The 26,333-nt window shown below is 45.5% G+C and overlaps 1 protein-coding gene across 1 annotated transcript; it reads left to right on the top strand.

The window, feature by feature from the left end:
- The first annotated feature begins 10,869 nt into the window (after nucleotides 1–10,869).
- Nucleotides 10,870–26,248, top strand: Kctd13 (potassium channel tetramerization domain containing 13). Its single transcript, XM_005064389.4, has 6 exons — nucleotides 10,870–11,295; nucleotides 12,758–12,927; nucleotides 22,604–22,693; nucleotides 22,790–22,842; nucleotides 23,556–23,751; nucleotides 25,504–26,248. Exons 1-6 carry the CDS (start codon nucleotides 11,052–11,054, stop codon nucleotides 25,738–25,740), a joined length of 990 nt encoding a protein of 329 aa, XP_005064446.2. The 5' UTR covers nucleotides 10,870–11,051; the 3' UTR covers nucleotides 25,741–26,248.
- Nucleotides 26,249–26,333: the final 85 nt, after the last annotated feature.

The raw sequence follows: 26,333 nt of genomic DNA, 5'->3' as shown, positions 1-26,333 counted from the left end.
TGGGCAGCCAACCCCAGTATGCCACGTGGAACATGCAGATAGGTCCACGTACGCAGAAGCAAGCCTGCTATCTAGCCTTAACCAAATACAGGTGTTGCTTATCATAGACAGCACCTGCTGTCAGGCTAGGAGAAGGCAGAAGCCAGCGCCATCTTAAGAGTGCGGCACTTCGCAGCTCTCTACATAAGCCAAGCCTTTAAGAGGCTAAACTGGGCTGGGCATTGGTGGCGCACGCCTTTAATCCCAGCACTTGGGAGGCAGAGGCAGGTGGATCTCTGTGAGTTCGAGGCCAGCCTGGTCTACAAGAGCTAGTTCCAGGACAGCCTCCAAAGCCACAGAGAAACCCTGTCTCGAAAAACCAAAGAAAAAAGAAAAAAAAAAAAGAGGCTAAACTGAACCGGGCAGTGTTGGTGCTCACCTTTAATCCCAGCACTTGTGAGGCAGAGGCAGGATCTCTGTGAGTTCCAGGCCAGCCAGCCTGGTTTCCATAGTGAGACCCTGGCTTACATTACAAGAACTTGTGTGTGTGCTTTGGGTGGGTATATGTGGAGGGACAGGGACTGGACAGGATGGAACACATCTGGAAACAGCTCTGTAGCAAGGAGAGCCCAGATATCACTTTAGTTCCCATTCCTGACAAGCTAGATTTTATTTACTTATTTACTTTTTGGAGACAGGGTTTCTCTGTAGTCATGACTGTGCTGGAACTCTCTTTGGCCTTGAACACAGAGATCCGCCTGCCTCTGCCTCCCAAATGCTAGGATTAAAGGCGTGCACTGCCATGCCAAGGCCAGCCTGGATTTTGTGAGTAGGGTTATAATGATCTCAGCAGAAGCAGTTTTTCTCAGGTCCAATTTTTACAAGACCAAAGCTTGGAATTAAATGTGTAAAGAAAACTTAGGAAGAGATCTATGGAGGGACTCTACCTTCTGAAGTATTTGAAGGAATTAGATTGTTTGTCATCAGGATTGGGGGGGGCAACAGAGCCAGAATTTTATTACATTTAGAGATGCAGCTAACGTCTGAAATTCTACACCAGTGTATTGTCTTAGTTAGAGTTACTGACACCAAAAAGCAAGCTGGGGAGGAAAGGATTTATTTGGCTTACACTTCAACATCACTGTTCATCATTAAAGAAGTTAGGACTGGAACTCAGTCAGGGCAGCAGCCTGGAGCAGAGGCTGATGCAGAGGCCATGGAGGACTGCTGCTTACTGGCTTCTCCCTTATGCTTGCTAGGCCTGCTTTCTTATAGAACCCAAAACCACCAGCCCAGGGATGACCCCACCCACCATGGGCTGCCCACCCTCTCACACACATAGATCACTAGTTAAGAAAACGACTCACAGCTGGAGCCTATGGTGGCACTTTCTCAGTTGAGTGTCCTCCATTCAGGTGACAGTAGTTTGTGCGTCAAGCTGACATAAGACTAGCCAGCACACGTCTTGAGTAGCAAAAGACCATAAGAAGAGAAAAAAAGCAACATGATGCAGGCTGGGGCACAGCTCTCTTGGTAGAGTGTTGCCGCTCATACAGAAACCCTAGATACCATCACCAGGACCAAATAAACTGGGTAAGGTGACACACTGTTATCCCAGCACTTGGAAGATGAGATGGAGACAGAAGGATCAGATCATTGTTTGCTACATAGTACATTTGAAGCTAGCCTGGAATACAGAAGACCCTATTTTGAGATGACTCAGTGATTAAGAGCACTGGCTGCTCTTCCTGAGGACCTACGCTGGATGTCTAGCATCTACACGGCAGCTCACAACCAGCTGTTACACCAGTCCCGGACAACCAGACGCCCTCTCCTGGCCTCTGTGGACACCGGGAATACATGTGGTGCACAGACATGTGTGTGCACCACAAAGCACTCACACAGATACAATTTTTAAAGACCCCGTCTCAAGACCAAAGAAACAAACAAAAGAACAAGATGGAAAATTTAGCTAGGGGCTAGGGAGACGTTTAGTGGGTAAAGTGCTTGCTTTAGAAACATGAAGACATAAGTTTGGATCCTGTAGTGAAACAGCCTGTAACCCATCACAGCTTGGGTGAACTCTAGACTCAGTGACACACCCTGTGATGGCTATTCCTGGTTGTCAGCTTGACTGTATCTGGAATGAACTATAATCCTGAAATGGAGGGCACACCTGTGATCCAGATCTTGGGGTGGAAGACACCTTTAATCTGGGCCACACCTTCTGCTGGAAGCCTGTATAAGAACATGGGAGAAGGAAGGGTCATTTGTTCTTCCTGCACCTGCTTGCCCTTGCCTAGTCAGCGTGTCCATTCCTTCGTTGGCATTGGAGCCTGCTTGTTCAGGGTTCCAGCATGTACAGGAGACCAACTGAGACACTCAGCCTCATGGGGCTGGATTCTTAGACTTTCCATTCAAAGCTAGCCATTGTTGAACTCAGTCTGTAAGTCATTCCAATAAATTCACACACACACACACACACACACACACACACACACACAGAGAGAGAGAGAGAGAGAGAGAGAGAGAGAGAGAGAGAGAGAGAGAGAGAGAGAGAGATTCTATAAGTTCTGTGGCTCTAGAGAACCCTGACTAATACATACCCTGTCTTTAAAAACCATGGAAAACACCTCTGGTTTCAACATGTGCACACATGGGTACATTCACTCACACATATACATACAGATATACACATGAATATACATGTGGTAGGGAATCTTAGCTAAAAGATGCATTAAAGACAACACTAGGAAGCTGGAGAGGTGGCTCAGAGGTTAAGAGCACTGGCTGCTCTTCCAGAGGTCCTGAGTTCAAGTCCCAGCAACCACATGGTGGCTCACATCCATCTATAGTGGATTTGATGTCCTCTTCTGACATATAGTCATACATGTAGATAAGAGTACTCACACATAAAATAAATAAATTGTAAATTAAAAAATGTTTTCCCTTTGTCTTCATTAGAAGAAAGTTACGTGTCTTCTTTGTTTGGAAAACAGAAACCCAAGTATCAACATGACATTCCTACAGCTCTAGGAATTGAATCCAGAGCCTTCCTTTAAGCAAGCCCTCTGCAACTGAGCTATAGCCCCAACTGTTTTAATTTTATTTATTGTGCATGGGTGTTTCACTTGCATGTATGTCTCTGTACATGTGCACGCAGTGCCTTAGAAACCAGAGGAGGGCATCAGATCCCCTGAGCTGGAGTTACAGGTGGATTCTTAGTTGTGAGCTTCTTGACTTGGTGCTTGGAACCAAACAAGTCCTCTGTCAGAGCAGAGTGGTCTCAAATTTGGATGCCTTTTGCTTCTTTTCTTGCATAATTGCTTTCATTAGAATTTCCAGTTCTGTTTCCAATGGCAGATGTGAGAGTAAGAATTCTGGTCTTATTTTTTATTCTAAAGGAAAATCTTTCTGCTCTTTCACCAGGGTTTAATGTTTGCTGTGAGGTTCTTATCCACAGCTTTTAAACTGAGATCGTTTGCTACCTTGTATAGTGTCCTTATGATGACTGTCAAAGTCAAACACTCTTCTCTATTAGTTGGGATAGTCATTTAGTTTTCTTTCTTCATGAAGTACCTCTGTGATTTCTGTATGTGGAAATACCCTTCCATTCCAGTAGTTAATTCTGCTTGGCCATGACTATAAACCTTGTAATATATGAAGTTAAATTTGGCTTGCTAATATATCTTTGACAACTCTTGCACTGATGCCACAGTAGATAATGGCCTCTGATTTTCTTTTCTTTCTTTCTTTCTTTCTTTCTTTTTTTTTTTTTTTGGTTTTTACGAGACAGGGTTTCTCTGTTTTGGAGGCTGTCGGTCCAGCCCAGCCTCGAACTCACAGAGATCCGCCTGCCTCTGCCTCCCAAGTGCTGGGATTAAAGGCGTGCGCAACCACCGCCTGGCTTTCTTTTCTTTACTTGCAGTATTTTTTTCTTTTTTGAGACAGGGTTTCTCTGTGTAACCACCACCCTAGCTGCCTAGAACTAGCTCTGTAGATCATGCTGGTCTAGAACTCACAGAGCTCTGTAAATGGAGTTCATAATTGGGCTAAATAGTAAAAAGCCAGAGTCAGATATAGAGGGAAATGCTGAGAGATCAAGAGAAGGAAAAAGCCATGTAAGATATCACCACAATTCTTTATGTTTATTGTTTTGATTATTATGTGGTGAGGGGACTTTTTTTTTTGGTCCAGTCTATTTGGTATTCTGTAAGCTTTTTGTACTTTCATAGGCATGTCCTTCTTTAGGTTGAGAAATTTTTCTTCTGTAATTTTGTTGAATATATTTTCTGTGCCTTTGAGTTAGACTTCTTCTATCCCTATTATTTGATCATCCTCATAAAGTTATTATTATTATTTGTTTTGTTTTACGAGACAGGGTTTCTCTGTATTGTTTTGGAGGCTGTCGGTCCAGCCTAGCCTGGAACTCACAGAGATCCACCTGCCTCTGCCTCCTGAGTGCTGGGATTAAAGGCGTGCACCACCAATGCCCGGCAGTGTTTCCTATTTTTAATATGGGAAAAATCTTCTCTTTTGCCAGGTAGTAGTGGCTCACACCTTTAATCCCAGCACTCAGGTGGCAGAGGCAGGCGGATCTCTATGAGTTTGAGACCAGCCTGGTCTACAAGAGCTAGTTCCAGGACAGCCTCCAAAGCTGTCTCGAACAACAACAACAACAACAAAAACTTCCCAATTGGGGCTGGAGAGAGATAGCTCCAAGGTTAAGAGCACTGGCTGTCATTCCAGAAGTCCTGAGTTCAATTCCCAGCAACCACATGGTGGCTCACACCATTTATAATGAGATCTGGTGCCCTCTTCTGTTGTGCAAGCAGAACACTGTGTACATAATAATAAATAAATCTTTAAAAAAGAATTCCCAATTGTCTCACCAAATCTGCTGCTGCTGAGTCAGATAACAGTGAAATGTGAAACTGACTGCTGCTGCGTAGAAGCAGAAGCCTGAGCAGGTTTCCAGGTAACCACCTAGTTTGGCAGTAGCCTGACAGAAGGGGGTCCAGGAAAAGCCCACAATCCACCAGGAGAAAAGAAGTCAAAGAGCCAGCCATTTGCATGGGGGAATGTGCGAAAGCGGCTAACTCATGTGGTCTTTGGAGCCCAAAGGCCCATGAGGTTTGCTGCAGATAGGCTGCAACAGAAAAAAAAATCACGGGGTTGGAGAGATGGCTCAGAGGTTAAAAGCACTGACTGCTTTTCCAGAGAGAGGGCCTGAGTTCAATTTCCAGCAATCACAAGGTGGCTCACAACCATAATGAGATCTGGTGCCCTCTTCTGGCCTGCAAGAATACATGCAGGCAGAACACTATACTAAATAAATAAATCTTTAAAAACGTTAAAAAAGAAAAAAGAAAGAAAGAAAAGAAAAATCACAAACTTGCTTAGAGGCTTAGGGAAAAATGAAGGGAGGAGCTAGCTGGGAGGCAGTAACTCTTGTGGGAGTCCTGCATGCAGCTCCGGCCAGCACAGTGGCTGAAAGCCACAGGCAAGTGGCATTTTTTTTTTTTTTTGTGAATTTGTCCACCCCACCCATGGGTGCCTGATGTAGCACAAGTTCTAATTGGTCTTAATAATAAAAACCCAGAGTCAGATATTAGGGGTGAAAGGTCAAAGACCAGAGAATTGGAACAGCCAGCCACTAGAGTTCTTACCTCTGCAAAATCCTCAGATCAAAAAAGAGAGACTGAGCTCCTGTCTCCCCTCACCTCATATTCCTCTCTCCAGCTAGCCATGCCACTTCCTGTCTGTCTGTACAGACCTCCAGACCTCTATGGTTAACTAGTGGCTAGCTCTGCCCTCTGATCTTCAGGCAAGCTTTATCTGTTAGAGTACAGACAAGACATCACCACAGCAATATATAGATGAGATAAACAAACATTAGGGCAGCACATAAACTAATAAAAATGAGTTAATTTAAGTAAAAAAAAAGCTAGCTAGAAAGAAGCCTAAGCTAAGGCAGAGCATTCCCAACAGTAAGTCTTCATGTCATGATTCGGGGGCTGGCAGTCCAAGACAGCCAGCCACACCTCCCTGTCTCAGTCTCCCAAGTACCTGGGATTGCAGGCGTGCACCACTATGTCTGGACAGCTTTCATCTTCTTGGAGGGACAAGTAGAGTTCAGTCACCAGAGATAAAGCACCTTTGATTCTTTTAGACACACCTGAATGCCTCACATGTGGACAGCAAGAACACAGCCATTAGGAACTCGAATAGAGTCCAGAGGATAATCTCACCAAGGGAAGATGAAAGTCTGATAAAAAACAAAAGACTGAGGGAGACCTCATTCCAAGAGACAAAAGCAAAAATAAAAATACATTTCGTGGGCTGGAGAGATGGCTCAGAGGTTAAGAGCACTGCGGGTTCTTCCGGAGGTCCTGAGTTCAATTCCCAGCAACCACATGGTGGCCCACAATCATCTGTAATGAGATCTGATGCCTTCTCCTGGAGTGCAAGCATGTACACAGATAAAAACTATATACATAATAAAATAATTTTAAAAAAATACATTTAGTTTATGGCTCCTGACAAAATATCAAAACCCGATTCAGCAAGAACTTACCTACTAGCCTCGAGAAGAATGGTGCCCCAAAGAGAAACACAAAAGGTTTCAGTTGCATCCACTATGATTAAAACTGAGAGTCTCCAGCCAGGTAGTGAGGGCTTCAGCCGAACCTCTAAGGACCCTCTGTTTCTGGCAATGCCCTATAACCAAAGACTATTAAGAACAAACCACAGCATTTAGGAATAAGTAACAAGAGGTTTCAAAACAAAAAAAGAAAGAGAGCACTGTAGGTGGACTCTTCCACACGGAGAATATTAATTATAAATGCTCAGCTGATAGCTTAGACTATTTTTTAGCTAGCTCTTATAACTTTATAAATTAATCTATGTGCTGTCCCAAGGCTTGTTTAACTTATCTGAGTACTTCCTATCCTGCTCTCTGTTTCCAGGTGTCTCCTCTTGACTCCTGAGACTCTGTCCCTCTTCTTCTCATGGTTCTCTCTGCTCCCAAAATCCTGCCTCGCCAGGAGTCAGTCAGCTCTTAATTAACCAATGGGAATAATACGTATTTACAGTGTACAAGATTATTTCCCAGCATTTTCCCTTTTTTGTGGTTATTTGGGAACTGGCTGGTGGGAAAGGAAAGTCCACCTACAAATGGCATTCAAATGTCCGGCACTTAATCCACATCAGACCTGAGGAGACTTTTAAAAGATTCTAAACACATAAAAACAGAGCCAAGGGCTGGAGAGATGGCTCAGAGGTTAAGAGCACTGACTGTTCTTCCAGAGGTCCTGAGTTCAATTCCCAGAAACCACATGGTGGCTCACAACCATCTATAATGAGATCTGGTACCCTGTCTGACCTGCAGGCATATATGCAAGGAGAATGCTGTGTACATAATAAATAAATCTTTACAAAAAAACAGAGCCAAACGTGGCTCCTGAGACTCATGTTTCTCATACCAGCTGCAGAATAGAGATTTGGTCCTAGCCACTGCCTGTGGGTTTGAGCCACCAGAACAAGCCCTGCCAGGGGCTATGAACTAAGCCACATAGCAGGTTTAAGGTTTGCTCATCCAGACAGAAGAAATTACAGATATGCAGTAAAGACAGATCCAAACTGAAAAAAAACTCTAAGTGGGTTATAATGTGTTTAAAAATGTGCATAGGTAGCCAGGCAGTGGTGGTGCACACCTTTAATCCCAGTACTTGGGAGGCAGAGGCAGGTGGATCTCTGTGAGTTCAAGACCAGCCTGGTATACAAGAGCTAGTTCCAGGACAGCCTCCAAAGCCACAGAGAAACCATGTCTCGAAAAAACAAACAAACAAAAAAAGAATTAAATTCAAATATCTCTTTCTAAAGGAAAAAAAGGGGATATGATATAAAAATGATGAGATAAAAGTATAGGTTATTGAATCTACTTTAATCCAAAAAACTATTAATCTTAAAATATTTTACATTGGTACAGATTTTGGTTTACTGATACAAATTTAAAGTTAACTTTGGTACACTATATGTATGTTTCTACTCTTGTTTGGGGCATTGTACTTATGCAACTCATTTAAAAATGTAATGTATACTTAAAAATATAAGTTAATAGTCATATATAATAATCAAACTTGTAACTATATTAGGTATGTTTTCAAGGTTAAACAGATATATTTAGATATATGGTCTTCAAACACTTCAAAGATATACAGAATATGGCATTTAATATGTTTAATAATCTAAAGCTTTTCATGGCAGTGAGACATGTCTGCTCCTGACAGCACCAATTTACTTCAAAAGAAGATGATGGGCATCAAAGAAACCCCATATGGAGCTTGTTTCTTCATGACAAAAGCTAGTCACTAGGCAAAGAAACTGCCCTTGCCTCAATTGCTGACAGTGTACTGTCCAAACTGGACCAGCAGGTTGCAAAAGAAAGCAACTGCCAAACTTTGCCAAGACAAGGTTGGACAGTCCTTCAGGATTCCATGCTTCTCAGAAACGTCTGTCAGATATTCTAGTTCTGGAGGCCAAAGTTGGATGCACCAACTTTACAGAAGAACTTTGAGTGATAACTGTCCAGGCAGCCAGATGTCCCTGTAACATTATACCCTTCTGGGGTCTTTGAGGGAATTAAAGACTAATTAGACTTAAAGTTTTCCTACTTTATGATAACAGGTAAATTAGATATAAAACTTTAGACTCACAAAGACAAGATAAATAATACAATATTTTCTCTAATGTTGCCAAATACAAATGGACTGGGGATATTGTAACAGTAATTCTTACTTGATAACTGTTTTGTTGTATATAGTTTTACTATATTAAAGTTAAAACCTTTCTTTTATTTAAACAAGAAGGGGGAAATACTGTGGAGTAATCCTTTTGTACACTGTGAAGTGTGTTGTTCTCATTATTAATAAAAAGTTGATTGGCTGACGGCTAGGCAGGATTTTTGGGGCAGAGAGAATTCTGGGAAGAAGATGAATAGAGTCAAAGGAGAGGCCATGAGACACAGAGCAAGAAGGAAGGAACAACCCTGTGTGTTTAATGTTCCAGGTCCCCCTACTGCAGTGGTCTCCACCTTCCCAATACTGTGACCCTTTCCCAATTCTGGTTCTCCTTTTGTTTTGAGACAAGTAAGACTACATAGCCCAGACTGGCCTGGAACTCACTGTCACCCTGCCTTATGTTGTGGTGACCCCCAACCATAAAATTATTTTCATTGCCACTTCATAACTGTACTTTTGCTGCTGTTATAAATTGTAATATAAATCTGTGTTTTCTAATGGTCTTAGGTGACCCCTATGAAAAAGTCATTTAACTCCAAAAGGGTCAAGACCCAAAGGTTCAGAACTCCTTCCAAAGTATGTATCTGTGAGTACAAAGACCCTGCATACCTCCTTTAGTAAGGAGTCAGAAGAAAAATTGTAGGAGGCGGTTGTGTTTGGTCACTTATGTGTCTTGTGTTCAGACATGCTCATGGGAAAGTTCTTATCAACCAGAGTGTGACTTTGTCTGAAGTTAGTGTTTTGTGAAACTGTTGAACTGGCTGACAACACCACAGCCTCACTATAGGAGCCAGGCTGGCTCCCAGCAGCACAAAGGCTTCAGGCAAGAAGTGCACGCCAGCTGCCAGGAACTACCTTTTCTTTTTCATTGCCACACTCGAGGGGGGGGTAGGGTAGGCAGCCCCCTCTTGTCAGAGCATCCCCTCATCACACTTTTTTTCTAATACCTTCCAACCCAACAGGTTCACTTTGCTTCTCCATACCTCTCCCTGTCCATGGCAAACACTTAGGTTTACACCCACACTAAGCAGTAAACGGGCTAGCTAGACCCAGAGAGAGGAGCTATGCCCAGATTTTCCAGTCGGTGACACGGTGGAAACTATAATGCTGACTTTGGTTTTCCATCCAGCAAAACTCCCTTCCAGACATCAGGACAGGCTGAGGGCATCAGCTTCTAAAGAAAAAAAAACTTCTCTTGTCCACAGTGCACTCACTCTGTCTTCTTTCTTCTCTTTAGGGATTCAACGGTAGGTCTCGCGGCAGCTGGGATTCTAAGATCTTCACTAGCCTGTCCAGCCATAAGCTTCCAATCTCCATGTTCCTGCCTAATGGTTCTCCTTTTGTTTTGAGACAGGTAAGACTACGTAGCCCAGGCTGGCCTGGAACTCACTGTCACCCTGCCACAGGCTCAAGGGCTAAAATTGTACAGTCACACCTAGCTCAGGTTTCTATTCGCCCTTCTCTGCCTGAAACTGTCTTTATCCCCAGATGCTTCTTTTCACCATCACCTTCTCCGTCGATCCGTCGAGCCCTCCAACCTGGGCGTCCTACTCCTCTGTCACTACTTCCCCTGGGGGCCTTATGGCCTCATTGGAGAACTTTCTTTGTTTTTGTTTTTTTCAAGACAGGGTTTCTCTGTATTGTTTTGGAGGCTGTCGGTCCAGCCCGGCCTCGAACTCACAGAGATCCGCCTGCCTCTGCCTCCCGAGTGCTGGGATTAAAGGCGTGCGCCACCACCGCCCGGCCCCTTTCTTTGGTTTTTGTTGACTGTTTTTCCTACAGTCTGTCAAGTGCACTGTGCTGGGGCAGGGAAAACCATGGCCAACATCCAGCCCTCTGAACCTGTTTCTTTTCAAGCGGATGAAGTGCTCCGCAAACTGAGACCGTCGCGGGCTGAGAGGTCATCTCTGTTTCCACGCACAAGGAGCAACGGGACCGGGCGCTTTCTCAATCTAGGCTTCCGGTCCCCGAGAACGTCTCTCCGCACGACAGACCGCAAAGGCACCCGCAAATCGCGCTTGCTGCAGCTCTTGGCCCCGCCCCCGAGCCACGCCCCCCGCTCCGGCCTGGCCGCGCCTGCGCAGCTGCCCGCGCCGGCTTCCGGGTGGAGCGAGAGCGCGATGGGGCGGAGGGTGGACGTCGCGGAGTAGCTGCGGCGAGTGGGCGTGTGCTCCGAGCGGTCGGGCGCCCGCGCTGGAGTCGCGGGGTCTCTGAGAGCCGGTCCGGGACGCGGAGAGAGCCTGCGACTGCCACCCGCGTCCGCCCGCTAGCATGTCGGCCGAGGCCTCTGGCCCGGCGGCGGCTGCGGCCGGATGTCTGGAGTCCCCTAAACCCTCGGGTGTGGAGCCTGGCTCCCCCTCGTACAGTCTGAAGCCCCTGACCCCGAACAGCAAGTATGTGAAGCTGAACGTGGGCGGCTCGCTGCACTACACCACGCTGCGCACCCTCACTGGGCAGGACACCATGCTCAAGGCCATGTTCAGCGGCCGCGTGGAGGTGCTCACAGACGCCGGAGGTATGCGTGCCGCCGGTACACGTGCTGCCCTCCAGCCCCCAGTTCGTTCCCGGTTCCCCGTCCCAGCTTATCTTTTTCTTATTCAAAGTCTTCCTCCTTCCCCAGTCCTTTACTTCCAGCAGTAACCTCTGCCAAACACTCCATTGCGGATGATCTTCTCTTCTCCCCTTAGTTCAGAAAGCCTAGGACCAGCATCCCTCCGACAACCTTTACCACTTTCTTCCCACTCACTGCCCAGCCTTTTGTTTGCCTTTCCGCCTTAGAACCGCCAACAGGCAGCCTGCAGAACTGAACGATATTGTGTGTCTGTCTCTAACACATGCCCCTGCACTCTCTAGGAATCACCTATAAATGCAGATTGTAGGAGAAGGCTGCTTTGGGTTTACAAGGGATCTGAGCGAAGGGTGGTGAAGTTCAGATTTCAAATACCGACGAGGAAGGGATCAGTTATTTGACAAGTATTTATGAAGAGCCAATTAGTGCTAGAGAAGGTTTGGTAAAGGGATCTGATGAGTCTTATGGAGTTACCACGGAGGGGGGGAAGGGTGGCTGGGGAGGGCATTGGGTGGTAATGACCAGTAAACCAGAAAATCATGTAATAATAATGTAGAGTAAGTTCTTTGAATAATGTCATTATCATATTATTGTGGTGAACTAGAGGGTTGAGGTGGACATTTTCATTTAAATGAATTGATTAAAATTAGTAGACGGGGGGGGGCCCGCTGGAGAGGTGGCTCAGCGGTTAAGAGCACTGACTGCTCTTCCAGAGGTCTTGAGTTCAATTCCCAGCAACCACATGGTGGCTCACAACCATCTACAATTCAATCTGGTGTATATGTAATAAATAAATCTTAAAAAAATTAGTAGACAGGGTTAAGAAGTTTATTGATAAGGTAATTCGGTAAGAATTTTCCCATGGTAAGCTTGGTTTGGTGGCTATAATGCTAGCTCTCAGTCTGGGCTTTATAGTGAGATCAAGTCTTAACATCTGGCTCTGGAGAGGGAGCTGGAATTGACATGTGAAGCAAGTTTGTTTCTAATTTAAAGAAAAGAAAATTTCACTAAAAAAAATTAAAAAAACAACTGTCTCTACGTAGTGGTGGTGCACACCTTTAATCCCAGCACTCAAGAGGCAGAGGCAAGCCGATCTCTGTGAGTTTGAGGAATCCAAGACAGCAAAGGCTTCACAGAAAAACACCGTGAAAAACAAAACAATAACAAAAAGACTTGCCCATGGTGAGAGCCTTTTGACTGTCCAGCAGACTTGGGAGGGAGTTATTCTGTGGCAGGTGTGTGTATGACTCACTAGAGATGTTTGAAAGAGTTCTTGGCTATGACAAAGGTTTGAAACAGATAAGTATTTAGGTTTTCTTTTGGCTTTGGAATTCATTTATCAAAATGCATTAGCGTCAGCCCCCACTCACCAAGCCATCCTTCCTTTTGCCTTTTCCCATCCCACCAGGTTGGGTGCTGATTGACCGGAGTGGCCGCCACTTTGGTACAATCCTCAACTACCTGCGGGATGGGTCTGTCCCACTGCCTGAGAGTACTAGAGAACTCGGGGAGCTGCTGGGTGAAGCCCGATACTACCTGGTCCAGGGCCTGATTGAAGACTGCCAGCTGGCACTGCAGGTGAGAGTTCACCCCACCGTCCGAGCCCCTGTGCCCCCTTTCTTTCTTGGGAGAGCTATCCAGTAGATTGCTATTACAGCAGAAGTAAGAGCGAGATGATCTGGAGAGCCTAGCTCAGACTAGGCATAACCCCCAGGCCTTTGGGGTTTGGGGTGCCATCCTCCGAGGCATCCCTGCAACCTGAGGCAGGGCTGCAATACTCCTGGTGTCAGGACTGTTGTCATTAGAAACCCCTGCTCTGTGGTCGCAGCTGTCCCTACCTCCCGAGTCATTGAACACAACCCCAGTTCATCCTCTCCTTTGCTCCGAAGGCTTGAGCCACAGTTGGAGTGCTGTGGAAGTCAGTCCCAGGCTGGCTTTCTGCCAGTTTTCTCCTTTTCCACCATGTGCATTCTGGGGATGGAGCACTGGTCATCACATTTGGCCACTGAGCCATTTCACCAGCCCACTCCCACCACCTCTTAGTTTAAGTTGGAATGTAGTAACCTTGGTGATCTGGTCCTGCCCCAGGAGGCAGCACACCCCATATCCCCACCCCGTGCCTCCCAACCCTTCAGGGCTTAAAGATTTTTTTTCCAATGGTGAAATTCTTTCCTCAAATGAAGTATCATAGAAGTGGAGCCAAACTCCATAAACAGGGTTGGGGATTTCCAGGCCCTTCCCACCTGCTCTGTTCCGCTCATATAGGTTCTAAGGCTCCCCTCAGGATCCAGACTATCTCTGCCATGCCTTGGTCTCTCAGTTTCTACCTCTAGCATTCTGTTCTCATGTTTTGAAAGATAAATAAGAAAAATAAATATAATGTAGTAAATATTAATCAACTTTTTTGTATTGTTCAGGGTCTTTGTAATAATACAGTAGTAGATTATAAGTTGTATATCTTGAATGCCTGTTATAAATTAAAAAGTGGAGACTGAACTACTTTTCTTTCTACTAATACTTACTGCTTTTATTTTATTTATTTATTTATTTTTTGTTTTTTCAAGACAGGTAGCCCTACCTGTCCTGGAACTCTCTCTGTAGACCAGGCTGGCCTCAACTCAAAGCACTTGGGAGGCAGAGTCAGGCAGGTCTCTTTGAGTTGAGGCCAGCCCTTTACCTCCAGCAACAACCCATCAGCTATATGTCAGATGCTTTCTTTCTACCATGTAGGTCCTGGGGATTGAACTCAGGCCTTCGGGCTTGGTGGCAAGCTGGTTTACCACCAAGCCTCCTCACTGGCCTCCTTATTGGTACTTGAAATCCAAAAAAGAATAGAATTCTTTTGAACAATATACATATCTTTCAAACTTCTTTATCTGAAGCTCATAGGAAAAAAATTCATTTTGTGCTTGTATAATTGTGAAAGGGTGCTTTTGTTTTTTGTTTTTGTTTTTTGTTTTTTTTCTTTGGTTTTTCAAGACAGGATTTCTCTGTATTGTTTTGGAGGCTGTCCTGGAACTCACTCTGTAGACCAGGCTGGCCTCGAACTCACAGAGATCCGCCTGCCTCTGCCTCCCAAGTGCTGGGATTAAAGGCGTGCGCCACCAACGCCCGGCACTGGTTTTGGTTTTTTGAGACATGGTTTCTCTGTATTGTTTTGGAACCTGTCCTGGGACTCGCTCTGTAGACCAGGGTAGCATCGAACTCACAGAGATCTGCCTGCCTCTGCCTCCTGAGTGCTGGGATCAAAGGCGTGCACCACCAACACCCAGTCTATGAAAGGGTGCTTTAATGAAATGTCCCTTAATATATTGCTTCCTTCACTTGCTCCCTTCTCTGTCTCTATAATGTTTGAGACCTATTATACTTACTTTATGACCCATTAAAGAGTTACCATGTAGCAGTTTGAAAAATACTGAATTATATCTTTTTAAAATAAATTTTTTTGAGGAGTGGCATGTACCACATATATGTGTGGAGGCCAGAGGTCAGTGTTGGAGAATGGATTCATTTCTACCTTGTGGGACCCAGGGAGTGGGAGATCACATTCTGATTGTCAGGTTCTGCTTCCTTTCCCCCTCTGAGCCATCTGGCTGGCCCTGACCTAGATCTTGGAAGTACAGTCCTGCTCAGTTACCTTATCTTATATTTTTAAGACAGGGTCTAGCTGTGTAGCCCAGGTTGGCCTCCTGAGTGCTGGGGTTACAGGTATGCATGACTGGTTCTGCTCTGTGATTGAAGTTGAACAAATGTCATTGCACACCCACTGTCAGGAGGGATTTTGCTGTTTGCTTGCTGGTACATCTTGTACCTTTGGTTAACCTACATAGATACAAAGAAACATTAGGGCTGCATTAAAGTCAGTGAGTTCGGTTTCAGCTCCAGGTTATCTGACTCCCAAGTGTGGCTCTTCCTTTCCAGGCTCCAGCAGCTTCTTCCCACCCAGCCCCCCAGCTCTACGGAGTCCTCAGAGCATGCCAGAGCATCACTGGTCTAGGCAAATCTTTTCTCTTTCAGTTTTGTCCCCTCCCCATTCATCCCAATCCCTTGTCCATGTCCCCAACTACTACCCCTGTCTGATCCTAATGTGTTGATACATATTCTTGGTTTATATCTCTTCCCTCGAAAACTAAAGCTTTTTGTGCACATGCTTTTGTGTGTACATGGTTACATAAATGTCATAAAGTAGCTGTGGATCCTGTTGCTGTTTTTCCCTCTCCACTTGCGGGATCCAGTCACACTGCGTGGACTGCTGCACATGAACCCATGCTGCTTGCCCACCATATTCATGCATTCTCCTGAGTTTGGAGCCTGCTCTCTCTTTCCTGCCCCCCACAAACAGTGCTACTGTGAGCATCCTATATGTGTCCCCTTCTGGCCCTATTTGAATTTCTTACAATATAATTAGCTAGAGAATTATTAGGCTGTTGGATACCTGCAAGCCAGATTGCAGTTTTCACAGATGGTTATATTGCTTTATCCTGCTGACGGCAGTGCTCAAGAAACCTCATCCTGGCAATTCTTAGTAAGCCTTGCCATCCTCCACCTTTCTAATTTTACCATGCTGATGTGTGGTACGGAGTGATCTCATTACTAATGAGGTTGAGTGTCTTTCTCATACACACTCACTCGCCTTTTTTTGGAGTCTCCTTCTGCGATTGCTTCACATATTTACCAGATTTTCTTCCCAGTTTCTTGTCTTCTTGTTGCTTAATGGGAAATCCTTGAATATTTTTAGTGTGGTTCCTAGGAGAACTAAGTCATATTACAAAAGAGCATGTATTACACATTCTTTAAAGTATGTATTAATATGAAAAAAATTGTCTTTTTTTCTCTTGAGCATCAGTGATACTACTGTATGCCATGCTTGAGACCAGAAGATACTTAGATTGCCAGGACTGTAAATTCAGGGCCAACAAGAGTTACATAGGAGCTGGGCATAGGTATGCACACCTTTAATCTCAGCACTGGGGAGGCAGAGGCAGATGGATCTCTGAATTTCGTGTCAAGACAGCCAGGGCTACACAGAAACCCTGTCTCAAAAAAAAAAAACCCTTCAAATTTTTTCTGGTTTTAAGGGTCGGGTTTAGGTATTGTCAGTATTTCTCTTGGAACTTCGCTTGTCTGTGGAATAGAGGTGTGTGTTTATTGTTTTTATTAAATTTTATTCAGTTCTGTGTGTGTGTGTGTGTGTGTGTGTGTGTGTGTGTGTGTGTGCCGTAGTGTGCATGCAAGTGGGAGGTCAAAGAGCCACTGTGGGAGCCAGTCCTCTCCTTTCAGCAAGTGTGCCCTGGGACCAGACTCAGGTTGTCGGGCCCAGGGACATGCGTCTTTATGTACTGAGCCATCTTCCCGGCCTGAGATCCTTGAACTTTTACATGACAAATAGCTGTTTATTTGTATGTATATTGTTACGTGTGTGGGAGTGTATACACATGTGTGCATGAGAGTATGGAGGCCAGAGGTTAACATCAAATGTCTTCCTCAGTCACTTTCCACATTGTTATTTATTATTTCTGATTTTAATTAATTAATTATTTAAATATTTGAGACAAGGTCTTATTTGGCCTGGAACATGCTGTATGGGCGAGACTGGCCTCAAACCCCCAGAGATTTGCTTCCGGCTCCTGAGTATTAGGATTGAAGACTGCGCACAGCTTCTGCCTTACTGTTTTTTTGTGTTGTTTTTTTCGAGACAGGGTTTCTTTGTACTGTTTTGGAGACTGTCCTGGAACTCGCTTGGTAGACCAGGCTTGGTCTCGAACTCACAGACATCCACCTGCCTCTGCCTCCCGAGTGCTGGGATTAAAGGCGTGCGCCACCACCGCCTGGCTCCAATACTATTTTTTTAAAAGCAGTATTATCAACTGTAGAAATTTAGAAAATGGATCACTGAAAAAATAAGAGATCAATTTTTTCTAGGTTTTTTGTGTATGTGCTCACATGTATGTGTTTGTTCACTAAAATATGGCCATGTTGTATGTATTGTTTTATATACTGCTTTTTTGACATTGTTAATAATTGATAACTTTCTATGCCAATAAAGTTTTAATCTAACATCCAGGACATATGCTCCAGCTTCTCCAGTTCTGCCTGAAATGTGTTAAGCAGTTCATTTAAACCAAGAACTGTAGTCAAGAGCTTCACATTGTGTCTGGCGATGTTCTGTAAGTTTCTTCCAATCTGGGACAGCCTGGGTTTTTGTTTGTTTTCTTAAAAAGCTGAGTTGTGAAAGACACTGCCTATACAATGGTCTGCTTACCAAATTTGCCTGATTGTCCAGTCCTGGTGTCACTCTGTGCAAATCCTGATATATCCTGAATTTCCTATTAATTAGACCATAAATTTACAGGTTTTGTAGTAAGCATTTTGGTTAGAGTACATTCTAGGAGGTGTAGTGTTTTCATACTGTATTACATCAAAACACCCATGATGTGGCTAATATGACTAATATGCTCACCATTTGTCCCTGAATTCAGATAAGTTGAATCTTCCATTGTAGTTACATTTCCTTGTTGTCAACTATAAATTCATCTGTGTGGTATTAATTTGGGCATTGTGCAAGTGGCAGTTGCCTGTCAACAACACACCAATTGATATTCCTTGCCCGAGTTAGTAATTTCATAAGGGTTATGGAATAATTACAGGTTTAGCATTTCTTCAGTATTGTTCCAAGCGTTCACTTTAAAGTTGTGCTTTGCACTGTCACCTGAGCAATTCTTGACAGTAACAGGTCAAAGCAGCATTTCCCCAGTGGTGTATGCATCCTTGGTGGTGGGAGGAGGGTTACTTAGGGTTTTCTTTTTTTTTTTTTTAATATTTTATTTATTTATTATACAATCTTCTGCACGCCAGCAGAGGGCACCAGATCTCATTCAAGGTGGTTGTGGTTGTGAGCCACCATGTGGTTGCTGGGAATTGAACTCAGGTCCTCTGGAAGAACAGTCAGTGCTCTTAACCGCTGAGCCATCTCTCCAGCTCCGACTTAGGGTTTTCTTGCTATCCTACTTTTTTTGTTAGCTTTATACTTTTATATACAGATCTTTTTATATAAGGACTTTAAAAAAGATTCTGTGTGTGTGTGTGTGTGTGTGTGTGTGTGTGTGTGTGTGTGTGTGTGTGTGTGTTGCCTGCATTGTATGTATGTGGACCACATGCATGCCTGGTATAGCTGTAGTTAAGGATGGTTGTGAGTCATCATGCAGGTGCTGGAAACTGAACATGGATCCTCTGCAAAAGCAGAAAATCTCAATGAAACTTACTTTTGTAAATTATAAAGGGACTTAACGTGTGTGTGTGTGTGTGTGTGTGTGTGTGTGTGTGTGTGTGTGTGTGTGATTTCTCTGTGTAATAGTCCTGGAGCTTGATTTATAGACCAGGGTCACCTTGAACTCCTCAGCCTCCTAAGAACATCATTGCAGGAATGTGCTACCACATCTGCTGAAATGATAGCTCTTATAAGAATCTTAAGATTGCATGTCCTACCAGGCAGTGATGGTGCACGCCTTTAATCCCAGCACTCAGGAGGTAGAGGCAGGCGGATCTCTGTGAATTTAAGGGCCAGCCTGGTCTACTAAAGCTAGTTCCAGCACAGCCAGGGCTGTTAAACAGAGAAACCCTGTCTTGAAAAATAACACCAAAGAAAGATTGCAATGTTTTGATGGATACACCTTTAATCCCGGAACTCAGAGACAGAGGCCTTAGAATGAGAACCAGGCAAAGAAAAAGTAAAAATTTTAAAAAGGCGGCCGGGCAGTGGTGGCGCACACCTTTAATCCCAGCACTCGGGAAGCAGAGGCAGGCGGATCTCTGTGAGTTTGAGGCCAGGCTGGACCGACAGCCTCTAAAACAATACAGAGAAACCCTGTCTCATAAAACCAAAAAAAAATTTTTTTAAAGGCAGCTTAACATGTGGAGCCTCTCAGCAGCCTAGTTACAAGCCCAAAGTAGTCAAAAGCTCTCTCTCTCTCTCTCTCTCTCTCTCTCTCTCTCTCTCTCTCTCTCTCGTAGAGGTTATGGGTATGACATGAGCCCCAAGACTTAGAAGACAATACGTATCTTAGACTTTGTCAGGGACATCACCCACCTGGATTTAAAAGTACAGCTACAGCCAAAGCCAAAGCTTTGGACAGTGAAACTTGTGCATGTGAGAAGCAGGCTGAGAAAACCCGGGCTATGAGCATCTCTTGGGAAAAGAATAATAGCTCTGGGTATTGGAACCATGTGAATCATACCTGGTCAGGATGGGTATCAAAGGGTTCCCAATGTTTGTCCCAGTGATTTGCAAACTCTAGGACCAGTGACTTCTGTCCTGTTGTCTTGTCTTACCCTTTTAAACAAAGACATTCCTAGTAGGTGAGAGACAAAATGTCTGTAGTTCACAGCTCTTCAGGTAGGAGAAAAAAATGCCCTTCATAAGCTGAAGTTGGTGAGCTGTATCCAGATGGCTTCATTCCAACCTGAACCTGGTTTAGATTTTCTGTGCTTTGAGGTATCAATGTAATGGATGAGACTTGGTTTTGTTTTTTGGGTTTTTTTGTTTGTTTTTGCATGTGAATCCATCCTTGAGACAGCCCCCAAGTGACTTGAGGCAGATGAAACTAGTCATAAAAGACAAGGAGACATCCATTTTCTCTTCTGCATTGTTTCCTCTGGATAAACCAGCTGTTAGGTTATAAAGATGCTCAAGAAAGCTGGGCGTTGGTTGCACACACCTTTAGTCCCAGCACTCCGGAGGCAGTGAGTTCAAGGCCAGCCTGGTCTACAAGAGCCAGTTCCAGGACAGCCTCCAAAATCACAGAGAAACCCTGTCTCAAAAAATAAAACAAAACAAAAACAACAACAAAAGATGCTCAAGCAAACGTACAGAGAGGCCTAGGTGACAAAGTTTTGAGCCTTTGTGTAGCAGCCATATTTCTCAGAGTGATCCTCGGAGGCAGTCTTGCCTTCGGATTCCTGCAGCCCTGGCTGTACATGCTCCATGGGAGAACATGTGCCAGAGGGCCTCGGCCATTCCTGAATGAATTCCTGACCCACGGGAAAAGGAGGTCATAAACACCTTTTGTTAATTTAAGCTGTGATGTCTGGGGCTATTTGTTACAAAGCGATAGATAGTGCACTCTGCTTCCTGCACTTACCCCTCCTCAGTTCAACTGTGTGCACTATCTCTGTCCAGGCTCTGTGTACACTATCTCTTTCCAGGCTCCGTGTACACTATCTCTTTCCAGGCTCCATGTACACTATCTCTTTCCAGGCTCTGTGTACACTATCTCTGTCCAGGCTCTGTGTACACTATCTCTGTCCAGGCTCCGTGTACACTATCTCTGTCCAGGCTCTGTGTGCTTCATTGTGAGCTTTGTCTCTGCACCAAAACTATTGTTTTCATGTCTCTGTGTCTTACAGAGTTAGCACTTCAAAATTGACTTAGTAATTGCAAACTTTATGCTTCTGTTGTTTGTTTTTCTTGTGTTTTGAAATAGTCATATTCAGTAGGCCAGGCTGGTTTCAAACTTGATAACTATTTGCCTCTGCCTCCCAAGTGCTTGATTGCAGGTGTACACATTCCTGGCTTTTCATTGTTTTTATTTTGAGATAATATTGATGCAAAGTCCTGGATAGCAACAAACTCTCACTGTAGACCAAGCTAGCTTTGCATTTGTGGCTGTGCTCAACATTTACCTCCTGAGATTACAGGTTTACTGTTTTTCAACTGTAGATTTTTGAGAGTGAGGTCTGTCTAGCTATGTTGTCTAGGCTGCTCTCACATTCCCAAGTTTAAGCAGCCTCCCACCTCACCTTCTTTGTAGCTGGACCTTAAGGCACCTGCTGCCATGCCTATCTTTCCACATTAATTTTACACACACACACACACACACACACACACACACACACACACACACACACACACAGGTGGCCACACCTTTAGTCCCAGCACTCAGGAAGCAGAAGTAGGTGGATCTCTAAATTTGAGGCCAGTCAGAACTATTGAGAGACCTTGTCTCAAAACAAACGAGCAAACAGAATTCTTAATCTCTCCAAAATGCCTGTTGGTGGTAGCACACACCTTTAATCTCAGCACTTGGGAAGCAGAGGCAGTCGATCTCTTTGAGTTCAAGGCAAGTTCCAGGACAGGCTCCAAAGCTACACAGAGAAACCCTGTTTCTAAAAACAACAACAACAACAACAAAATCTCAAAAAATAACTTCTGTAATTTGTCTCAGAATTGTACCTTCAGAGACAGAGGTAGTCTGACATACTCCAACGTTTGGGAAGCTGGAGCAGCAGATAGTTTAGGTTTTTTTGTTTGTTTTTGAGACAGGCTTTCACTATGTAGATCAGGTCTCATTCACAGAGATCTACCTGAATCTGCCTCCCAGAGTGCTGGGATTGAAGGTGTGTGCTCCACTATTGGCAGATTGAAGCAAGAGATTGCAAATTCAAGGTCAGCCTGAGCAATTTAGCCAGGCTGTTTTGATTTTTTGTTGTTTTGCTGTTTTGTTTTGTTTTTTCGAGACAGGGTTTCTCTGTATTGTTTTGGAGGCTGTCCTGGAACTCGATCTATAGACCAGGCTGGCCTCAAACTTACAGAGATCCGCCTGCCTCTGCTTCCCGGGTGCACCACCAACGCCTGGCCGGCTGTTTTGATTTTTAAGAAGGGTGAAGGATATCGGTCAGTGATGGTAGAATACTTGCTTGGTATTCCCTCATGGTCCTGGTCCAACATCCAGCATCCAGCACTGCAAAAATAAACAGCCTCATTGTACTCAGCCAGGCTTATTCATTCAGCAGATGTATGCTGGCCATCCCTTGGACAGTCCTCAGGAAGAGCATACACGTATAGAACAAATGCAGAATTAAGTACTGTGAAGAAAAGGGACCAATATTCTGAGTGCAAGGACTCTACGGTAGTGAGGCACTGGAGCGGGGCTGGCGCTGTTCTCGTCAGCATGCTGAGTTGAGAACTGAGGGTCATTAGCTTGCACATAGCTCAGTGGAGCACACCCCAGGCAGGCTGACCAGTACAGAGTCCGGGAAGGAACAGCAGGTTGGCAGGGTAAGGATAGAGTTGTGGGGAGGGTACCAAAGTCCAGCCTGTTTGGGGAATTCTAGAACTAAAACGAGAGTGGTCACATCCCCATGAGCCTTAGAGATACTAAAGAGTGTGTTTCCAACCCCCAAGCAGCTTCAGAGGGCCTTTACATAAGTGGAATGTGAACACCGGTTGTACTGCTAATCACCTCCACTTCCTCCCCAGCAAAAAAGGGAGAACCTGTCTCCGCTGTGCCTCATCCCCACAGTGACATCACCCCGGGAAGAGCAGCAGCTCCTGGCCAGCACCTCCAAGGTGAGGCCCTGGAACCCAGTGGGTTGCGGGGGTAGTTGAAGGCTGCTGTCCTCTCCCAGTCTCTTGACTCCATCCTCCTTCCGCTTTCCCCTGCAGCCTGTGGTGAAACTTCTGCACAACCGCAGTAACAACAAGTACTCCTATACCAGGTGAGTGCTGGGGACATGGGTGTGTCTGCATGTGTTCATGCACTGGGGACATGGGTGTGTCTGGATGTGTTCACACACTGGGGACATGGGTGTGTCTGCGTGTGTTCACACACTGGGGACGTGGGTGTGTCTGCGTGTGTTCACGCACTGGGAACGTGGGTGTCTAGTGTTCACTGGGTGGAATCCTAGGGTTGAGCAGGGCTCTGCTCCTGCTCCTCAGAGGAGTATGGTCACATGAAGAGACTATAGAATGCCTGCCTTTTGAATGCCCCATTCCAGCTGTGCCACCTGCCACCCATAAATGAGGGTTAGGCCAAGATTATAATGGCTGGCATAGGCTACCTCCTTATTTCCCAGCAGGATTGGTCTCAGTGTCTGTTGACTTATTCACTCTCCCAATGGTCTCTGGAAGTGTTGCTCTCCATCTAGAGATGATATTGTGGCATCAGGAGATAAAATAACCTGCTTCATGTTGCTGAGTTAAAATGTAGCAGAGCTGGAGTGCCTGGGGACAGCCTAGTTGAGGGCCTGCACCAGGAGCCTCTGTGCTGTGCAGTGATTTGCTCAGCAAATGCTTCCCTTCTGAGAGGCCTACACTGTTGGAAGTCCCCTGCTGAACAGGACTGGAGTGCTGGGAATCTGGGTGCCTCTGGGGGGAGCTGAGGGAGGGAAGACAGTTTGTCACCTAAGGCCTGCTGGACCCTGGTCCTCAGCACTTCAGATGACAACTTACTGAAGAACATCGAGCTGTTTGACAAACTAGCCCTGCGCTTCCATGGGCGGCTGCTCTTCCTCAAGGATGTCCTGGGGGACGAGATTTGCTGCTGGTCTTTCTACGGGCAGGGCCGAAAAATCGCCGAAGTGTGCTGTACCTCCATAGTCTATGCCACGGAGAAGAAGCAGACCAAGGTCAGAGGGGACTAGGGAGGGCTGGGAGGTAGGGCCCGGACCCTAGACAGAGCAGATCAGCAGGTCAGGCAAGGGCAAGATCTTTGGTGGGCATCCAGGACCAGAGTTCTAGGGCCCTGGCTGTATAGCTTGGGTAGGTCTCACTTCAGTGACGTTTCTCTACCTGGGAAATGAGGCTGCTAGAGCAGAACCAGGTTCTGTTTTGCTTTGCTTTGGTTTTGATGCTAGGTATTCAGCCTCAGTCCTTTTTTAGAAACATGGTTGGTTTTTGTTGTTGATTTTGTTTATTTTTGTTTTGTTTTTCAAGACAGAGTTTCTCTGTGTAAGCCTGGTTATCCTGGAATTCTCCCTGTAGACCAGGCTGGCCTGGAACTCAGAGATCCTCCTGTCTCTGCCTCCCAAATGCTGGGATTAAAGATGTGTGCCATCACTGACCAGCTAATTAGTTAAATTTTAAAGTATCCCAGTACCCACCCTGTGTTAGGCACTGCCCCCGACTCCAAACCAGACACAGCATGTTGAACAGAGTGCAAGTCCCCACTCAGTGGTATGTGATGAGGAGTCTTTCTCCTTTCCCTGTCAGCTAATGAACTTAGGCTTTCAGACCCAAGCCAAGCGTCATTTTTCTTAGGACACTGTTGCTCGTGAAATTTCAATGCAACTGCCTCAGATAAAGTTGGTCAGACTTCCTTCTGGCTGGACAAAATGTTGTAGAGTAGGGTAGAACAATGACCGCAGAGCAGTGCTGTACCTTCTCCTGTCTGATGCCCCTAGCTAATATTAGCCTGGTATCTGTCACTTAGTGGAAGTTGTTGTTAATTAAGGAACCAGGAAATATTGATCAAAGGCATGAATAGATACCTCAGCCTCCAGAAGTTTTTGTTGTTGGTTTTTTGTTTTTCTTTCCTTCAATTAGGAAGACAGGAAGACATAAACGGTTAGGACGTAGCTTGAGGGGAGGGTGTGGCGGTGCATGCCTGTAAGTCCACCTAACTGAGAGGCTGCCTCACTTAGTTTGCTGGCTGGCCTTGTGCAAGAGGACTGCAAGGTCAAGGCCATCTTGGGTAGCAAGACCTGTCTTCAAATCATGGATTCATTAATAAACAAACAAGGGGATGGGCATAGCTCAGCAGTAGCTGGTCCAGCATGCCAGAGTACTGGAAGAAGGACGGCAAGCTGTGTTCACTATACCCTTCTGAGACTGCCCAGCAGATGCCGCTTTCCCTACTCCACTTCCCTGCTTTTCCTCATCACTTTGTCTTGGCATTTGAGACAAATTCCTGACCAAACCTTTACACTCCTTGCTGCTGCTCCTCAGTGTGCTTTCTCTGTCTGTCTGCCTCCTTCTCTCAAATTGGTTAAACACATTCCCAGTAAGGCCTTGCCTGAACTCCCTCCTGAAAGATGTAACACTCCAGGGATGGCCAGTCTCACCCCTTTTCCTCCTAACTTTCTGCATACAATGCCATCACCTGACTTAGTGTATGTTCTAGGAAATATATCTGTGTCCTCCCTCTAGACTGCCAATGTGCTTAGGGCAAGCATTTATCACTGCTATGATCCTGATGCTTAGAACAACCCCTGGAATAGTGGCAGGTACTCAGGGTTTGTTAAATTAAAGAGTATTCCAAGAGATTGGGCAGTAAAGGATAACCGCCTGCCTTTGGGGCCTGGAGGAGAGCCAGGGCCACTGGGAAAGGGCTGTGGGTCTGGGTCAGAGGGTAGAAGCTACAGGTTGCTGGCCTTTTTCAGGTGGAATTCCCTGAGGCTCGGATTTTCGAGGAGACACTGAACATCTTGATTTATGAGACTCCCCGTGGCCCAGATCTAGCTCTCTTGGAGGCCACAGGGGGTACAGCTGGAGGTGGTGGGGCAGGCCGAGGAGACGATGAAGAGAACCGAGAGCACCGTGTCCGGAGGATTCATATTCGCCGCCATATCACCCACGACGAGCGTCCTCACGGCCAACAGATTGTCTTCAAGGACTGACCTTTGATCTCTCCCATCTTCCTCTTGCTTGTGGGACCCAGTCCCTCTCTTTCTTTGCCCCGGCTTTGCTGGCCAAGCCGTGGGTCTTCCCTCTGTCCCTTCATTGCATGCTGTGTTCAGTGAGACCCTTTCCAGTCATTGCCACTCACTGCTAACAACACGGTACATTCCAGCACTCCCCTCAGGTGGGGTTCTTCAGGAAGCCAGCATCCACCCCTCTTCTACATCCTTGTTCTGCTGTCTTCCTCTTACCATCTGGGTTAGAGACACAGAGTTCCCTTCTCTTTTGTTAATACATGAGAACACATGTAGAGACCTTAGTACCATAGACTGCATTCCAAGCTGCTTTCGGCCATTGCACAGCGCTGTTCGTTCCCTCCTGCCTCACCGCTCTCCCTACCTCCCTAACTTTGTACTAGGCTGGCCTGGACCTATACCAGCTCGGCTCTCTTGACCTGGTTCATATTATTTATTTTAATTTTCTATTAAATTATTGGAATAAAGTTGAGCTGAGGGTCTGCTGCTGACTCTTGGGTGAGGGATGAGAAAATGGCCTGTGTTAAGGGATGCCTGGCTGTTAGTGTGGTAGGAAC

Source organism: Mesocricetus auratus, unplaced genomic scaffold (genome assembly GCF_017639785.1).
Source record: "Mesocricetus auratus isolate SY011 unplaced genomic scaffold, BCM_Maur_2.0 Super-Scaffold_4256, whole genome shotgun sequence".
NCBI lineage: Eukaryota > Metazoa > Chordata > Mammalia > Rodentia > Cricetidae > Mesocricetus > Mesocricetus auratus.
Note: the sequence above shows the minus strand (reverse complement) of the source record. Positions and strands in the feature narration are given on the sequence as shown.

Coding starts and splice junctions, on each gene's coding strand:
- Kctd13 (XM_005064389.4), top strand. CDS start 11,052: ATGTCGGCCGAGGCCTCTGGCCCGGCGGCGGCTGCGGCCGGATGTCTG. Junction 11,296..12,757: donor GGTGCTCACAGACGCCGGAG/GTATGCGTGCCG, acceptor CCATCCCACCAG/GTTGGGTGCTGATTGACCGG. Junction 12,928..22,603: donor ACTGCCAGCTGGCACTGCAG/GTGAGAGTTCAC, acceptor CTTCCTCCCCAG/CAAAAAAGGGAGAACCTGTC.